Source organism: Myotis davidii, unplaced genomic scaffold (genome assembly GCF_000327345.1).
Source record: "Myotis davidii unplaced genomic scaffold, ASM32734v1 scaffold109, whole genome shotgun sequence".
NCBI classification, from domain to species: Eukaryota; Metazoa; Chordata; class Mammalia; order Chiroptera; family Vespertilionidae; genus Myotis; species Myotis davidii.
This window is the reverse complement of record NW_006300368.1, coordinates 320,404-326,869: the sequence shown is the minus strand read 5'-3', so window position 1 is coordinate 326,869 and position 6,466 is coordinate 320,404. Positions and strand designations below refer to the sequence as shown.

The following is a 6,466-nucleotide window of genomic DNA, read 5'->3' as shown; positions in this document are numbered from 1 at the left end:
CTACTGGGGATGTGCCCACAACCAAGGTACATGCCCCTGACTGGAATCGAACCTGGGACCCTTTAGTCTGCAGGCCGACGCTCTCTCCACTGAGCCAAATCAGTTACGGCTTATTTTATTTTTCCATTGCAGTTTACATTCCATATTATTTTTATTAGCTTCATGTGTACAGCGTGGTGGTGGGACCGCCATATACTTTACAGAGTGCTCCCCCTGCTAGCTCCAGTACCCACCTGGCCCCATGCATAGTTATTACGGTATTATTGACTATATTCCCTGTGCTGTCCCTCACATCCCAGTGACTATTGTGTAGCTGCCAGTCTGTACGTCTGAATCCCCCCACCCTTTTCACTCAGCCCTCCCCCGCTCCTCCCTCTGGCAACCGTCAGTCTGTTCTCTGCATCTACGAGTCTGTTTCAATTTTGTTTCTTTGTTTATTTTGTTCTTTAGATTCCACATAGAAGTGAAATCAGACGGTGTTTGTCTTCCTCTGACTGACTGACTTCACTTAGCGTGAGGCCCTAGGCCCACCCATGCTGCCCCAAATGCTAAGACTTCATTCTCGTTTAGCGTAAGATGTGATCCCATGTAAGACACACTACCATTTTACGTACTACTAAGAAAAACATGGTCATTCGAACAACTGGCCTCACTTACAAAACGCATCCTGGTTTTTGATGTTAGAAGGTTAAAAATAAAGCAGGTCTGTGAGTTGATGAAACGTGAAAATTGCCTCTCAGAGTTGTTGTGAGTTTAGCAGCAGTTCAAGAAACATTTGCTGAGTTTAAGGTGGCAACCGTATGGGGGATGTCTGATCTGCCTCCAGGCTTGGCTCCGAGTGAGAGAGTGATGAGAGAGGCAAAGCTTCGCACAGCCACACAGACACGGAGAAGCTGGAACCCCACGTTGGGGACAACACCCAGCTCTGGGTTCCAGAACCAGCAAGTGCCGCCCTCTGAGGGCTGAGGAGGACGGGCGTGGGGTGAAGCCTGGAAGGATCCGGCAGGGCTGGTCACAGCCACGCGCACAGCGGGAAAGGAAATGCCAGGGGGGCAGGGGGTCCTCTCTCTGCAGACTCACAGCCTCAGCCCCACATCCCTCCACTACGCCCTCTGCCCCATCTCACCTGGGAGCAGGAGGCAGCCCCACAGCAGGACCAGGGGCCCCATGGTGGGCACAGGACACGCAGGAGCACACGCGGGTGAACTGGGAGCGCCTCTTGGGAGCACATGAGCTTTAACTTCCTCCAGATGAGTGGGATCCAAACGAGGAAGGGAGGGGAGGGGCCATGTGGGTCACCCCTGGGCACCCAGCCCAGGGATCTGCCTTCGCCATTCAATCTAATTACTTCCTTCCCCCCCTTAGCCCCTGCACACCTCCTCCCCCCTAAAATATCCCACGAGAGCACTTCTCCCAAACCCCTGCCCCTTCAGAGGAGTCTTAACCACGCCCACAGCCATACACCTAAGGGGGTCTGTGTGTAAAATTCAGGGAGTCCATGAATTGGGATGAGAAAAAAAATTACATATTGACCTTTTAGTAATATCTTTTCCTTCTGCGTGTTAGCAGGACCTGTGACTTTGCCACCAAGACAGATCACAGACACTAGCACAGCACATTGTCACCGATAACTCAAAATATCGTGGCTGCTCCTCATGGCATGGAAAATCTTTAGTAATTAGGTTTGCCACTAGAGCTGGCTCTTGAAAGCGCTCATAGAGCCGCACGTTTACTCCTATATTACACACATACACATTTTGATAACCACTTCAGTGTTATTGGTTTTCTGCTAAGCATGTGTATTTTATATTTTTAAAAGACCATTATTCTGCCCGACCGGGGTGGCTCAATGGTTGAGCATCGACCTAGGAACCAGGAGGTCACGGTTCAATTCCCAGTCAGGGCACATGCCCCGGTTGCAGGCTGGATCCCCAGTCTGGGGCGTGCAGGAGGCAGCCCTATCAATGATTCTCTCTCATCACTGGTGTTTCTATCTCTCTCTCCCTCTCCTTTCCTCTCTGGAAAAAAGAAAAGAAAAGACCATTATTCGGAGAGGGGGCCATAGCATAGGTCAATGGTAGAGGTTAGAGCCCCTGTGGCAGTGCCCACTGCCCCTCCTTCATCGGGCCAGAGGACGCAGTACGGCTCTTGGCCACCAGGCGGCGGTGCGGGCAGGGGTCAGAAGCTGCAGGGCTGGGCTGAGAGGGAGCCATCTGCAGGCCCTGCTGCAAGGCTGGTCTTCCCGCGCGCGCGTGCGCAGAGCCGTCTTGGCGTCCAAAAAAGTGAATTAGCGGTTTCCCACCGTAGATTTGAATCCTTCTGGAAAGGAACAAAATGCACACGGACACTAGAGGGAGCCCTGGCACATCGTTTTCCAAAATCGGCCTGTCGGTGTGTTTCTGGATTGCAAAGTTCATGCAGCTTGTAAGCAAAATTTTACACAACACAGAAATGCTATAAAAAACAACAGAACGATGGGAACGTTTCCTGTAATTCCCCTTCTCTGTCAGAAAACCGTTGTTTACATTTGGGCAGGTGTACGTCCATCCAGACAGCCTGAATTTTATCCGCTTGTTGGGCTAATATTTGAAGTAATCATTCAGTGATTCTGGGAGGGGTGTGTGTGTGTGTGTGTGTGTGTGTGTGTGAGAGAGAGATATTCTGGTGATGCGGGAGACAGGTTTTAATTTCTCTGTGATTGTGGGCACTGCTGGGCAGGACAGAGGTTTGCATCAACGAAAACCCTGTAAGGATGAGCTCAGCCTGGACCCCACTCCCATTACATGTATAGGCTGCAAAAGGTAACCGTTTCTGCAGTTTTAAAAACACAGATGAAAATAATATTTATTCTGCGGCAGTGGTTGGCAAACTGCAGCTCGCCAGCCACATGCAGCTCTTTGGCCCCTTGAGTGTGGCCACGAAGTTTCAATTGCACTGTACATGCGCGCCCGCACGTGGTATTTTGTGCAAGAGCCACACTCAAGGGGCCGCAGTTTGCTGACCACTGTAGGGTTTGATAGTATATCTGTTCTTTCACTGTTGTCTTGTCCTATACAGAATAGTTTCGGCCCTTCCTGCTTATCTCAAATCCTAACTATTTGTTATAGGCAGGGACGAGCACCTGACACAGTCACATTTTCCAGCGTCTCAGGGCCTGCGTGTTCACACTTTGAAATATGTTTTATTTGGTGACAAGTTGTTTTCCTTTTATTTGTTCCCTCTGTTACAGCTCAGGCATTGTATTGTGATTTTTTTTAAAGTAAGTGTGAGAAGACACATTATTTATGATTGCATTTCCGGAGAATAAAAGAAGTGTTACCAAAATGTTAATTTTCATGTAGAGGGGGTTGGGTCTAATGTGCATCATCCTTGCTCCCTTCATGTGATGGTGAGGTCCTTCCCTCCGCAGCCCCACACCTAACCAGGAGCCAGGTTTGCGGACTCCGTTAGAAACAGATCCTCCAGACCTGAAAGTATTGCAAGAGCCAGGGAGAAGGGCCTAGTGAAGGGTTAGTATGGGCCCTGCACCTGGTCCTACTCCATGAGGTGGATGGATAGAGGGAGAGCAATGGGGTGGGTAGTCAAAAAGTTTGCCCACCCCTGGACTAGAATGAGGGGTTAGTATGGGCCCTGCACCTGGTCCTACCCCGTGGGATGGATGGAGGGAGAGCAATGGGGTGGGCAAGATGTGTCTCCTGGTGGGTTTGGGGATCTGAGAGGAGAGAACACATGTGTCCTGCTTCTTACCCAGAATACTGGGAGGATATTAGTGGAGAAACTAGTCAAATACTAATAAAGTCTGGAGTTTAGTTACTAGTAATGTACCAAAGTGAATTTCTTGGTGTGACAAATGTATCATGGTTACATAAGATGTTAATGTTAGACGGAGCAGACAGAATGAGGGACATTCAGGGGGGTTCTGTAAGTATAAAATTATTTCACAATGTAAAGTTTATTTTACTTTATTTACTGGGAGGATATTAGTGGAGAAACTAGTCAAATATTAATAAAGTCTGGAGTTTAGTTACTAGTAATACACCAAAGTGAATTTCTTGGTTGTGACAAATGTATCACGGTTACATAAGATGTTAATGTTAGGCGGAGCAGACAGAATGAAGGACCTTCGGGGGGCGGGGGTCTGTAAGTATAAAATTATTCCACAATGTAAAGTTTATTTTATGTATTTATTTATTTTTAAACAATATATGTTTATTGATTTCAGAGAGGAAGGGAGAGGGAGAGAGAAAGAAGCATCAATGATGAGAGAATCATTGATCACCTGCCTCCTGCACGCCCCCTACTGGGGACCAAGCCCGCAACCCCGGCATTTGCCCTTGATCAGAATTGAACCTGGTACCCTTGAGTCCTCAGGCAGGCCGATGCTCTATCCACTGAGCCAAACTGACTAAGACGTAAAGTTGTTTGTTTGTTTTTTAAAAGCAGTGAACAGCCAACAAAAATATGAGTGATTACCTGGCTGAGGTCTGCAAATAGAAACCCAGAAGGATGAACTGAGCACGCAAGATGCTTTGGGCCTGGGGAGCACCTACTGGTTCAGGAGGAGCCACTAAGGGGATGTCGGAGTCTAGGGCTATCCTTACATACATTTAATCACCTTAGACCAGGACACCAAAGGGGTGCACTTTGGGAGAAGGGTGAACCGCAAGTAAACCAGGCCACCGTAGGCGCTCGCTCAGCTCGGTCATTAGGTGTCCCAGGAAACTTCAAGCTTTGAACTTGAATTAAAAAGATTGGTCCTGGTCTGGTAATACCCTCTCCCCCCCTACCTCCAGGTACCTTAAAGATACCAATGAAAATCCTTTCTGGAAGAAGATAGCATCAGCCTAAGCCTCAAATATTTGAAAACCTTTTTTCCCTCCAAATACAACCCAATCCTATGTAATAAAAGGCTAATATGCAAATCAACCAAATAGCAGAATGACCGGTCGCTATGATGTGCACTGATGGCCAGGGGGCAGACGTTCAATGCAGGAGCTGCCCCCTGGTGGTCAGTGCATTACCACAGGAGGAGCACCGCTCAGCCAGAAGCCGGGCTCATGGTTGGTGAGCGCAGCGGCGGTGGTGGGAGCCACCTCCATGGCAGTGCTAAGGATGTCCAGGGAGTGGGCCTAAGCCATCAGTCGGACATCCCCTGCAGGCTCCCGGACTGCAAGAGGGTGCAGCTGGGCTGAGGGACCCAACCGAGTGCACAAATTTCATGCACCGGGCCTCTAGTGTACAATGAAAGAGAACCAGATATAGTCTGAGGAGACAAGACTCTTTTTTTTTTTTTAATATTTTATTAATTTTTTACAGAGAGGAAGGGAGAGAGATAGAAAGTTAGATACATCGATGAGAGAGAAACATCGATCAGCTGCCTCCTGCACATCTCCTACTGGGGACGTGCCCGCAACCCAGGTACATGCCCTTGACCGGAATCGAACCCGGGACCTTTCAGTCCGCAAGCCGACGCTCCATCCACTGAGCCAAACCGGCTTCGGCGAGGAGACAAGACTCTTAAGCGAGAATGTACAAGAGAAGCAGACCTGTGGAGACGACAGAGATTGAAAGCAGCAGGAGTCGCCTTAACACAGCCATCCTCACTGTGTTCAAGGAGGTAAGAGTCAAGCTTGAAATTGTTGACAGGGAATTGGAAAGTATAAAAAAAATGAGCCAGCAGTTTTGAAAAAGAACAACATAAAATTCTAGGACTGAAAAATACAATCATTAGACTTAATAATTCAATAAATGAGCTTCAGGTGAGACACAGTTGAAATGATAATAGTGAACCAAAGAAATCATCCAGAATGAAGCAGAGAGAAATAACTGGAAGGAAAATAAAGAAGAGAGGGTAAGAGAAATGGGGAATAACATTAGAATGCCCAACATACATCTTATTGGAGACGAAAATGAAAGAAGATAAAGGATGCGGCACGAGCAGTAATCAAAGAAATAATTGCGAGAATGTTCCAAACGTGAAGAAACGCACCATGGGCCCTGGCCGGGTTGCGAGGTTGATTAGAGTGTTGTCGGATATGCCAAGGTTGAGGGTTTGATCTCTGGTCAGGGCATATACAAGAAGCACCCAATGAATGCATAAGTAAGTGGAACAACAAATCGATGTTTCTCTCTCTCTCTCTCTCTCATCAATTTTTTAAAAAAGAAGCACACCATGTGTTTTTTAATATGCACATGATTATAATATTTGGGGTGCTAAAGCCTGTGCCCAGGGCATGGGTCCCTCTTGCCTGGGTACAGTGTGGACACTTGATCTGTGACAAAGGTGGCACAGTAGAGTGGGGCGGGGAGAGGATGGGCTTTTCAGTAAGTATGTTGGAACGCATGGAAAAAATGCGCGATGTGACCCCTGCCTCCCATCACCCACAAAAATCAATTCGAAGTGGATTCCAGAACTAAATGAAAAAGGCAAAATGATAAAGCTTTTTGAAGATAATGTAGCATATGT

At 47.7% G+C, this 6,466-nt stretch overlaps 1 protein-coding gene across 5 annotated transcripts in view; it reads right to left on the bottom strand.

Annotated features, from left to right (window-relative positions):
• The window catches only part of CD300LG (CD300 molecule like family member g), a 13,642-nt gene extending 12,407 nt beyond the window's left edge, over positions 1-1,235 (bottom strand). For all 5 annotated transcript variants that reach the window (XM_015572566.1, XM_015572568.1, XM_006776842.2 and 2 more), the window contains exon 1: positions 1,127-1,235. In XM_015572566.1, the coding sequence (XP_015428052.1) occupies positions 1,127-1,169 (43 nt within the window). In that variant the 5' untranslated portion in view covers positions 1,170-1,235. The remainder of the gene's footprint in view (positions 1-1,126) is intronic.
• Positions 1,236-6,466: the final 5,231 nt, after the last annotated feature.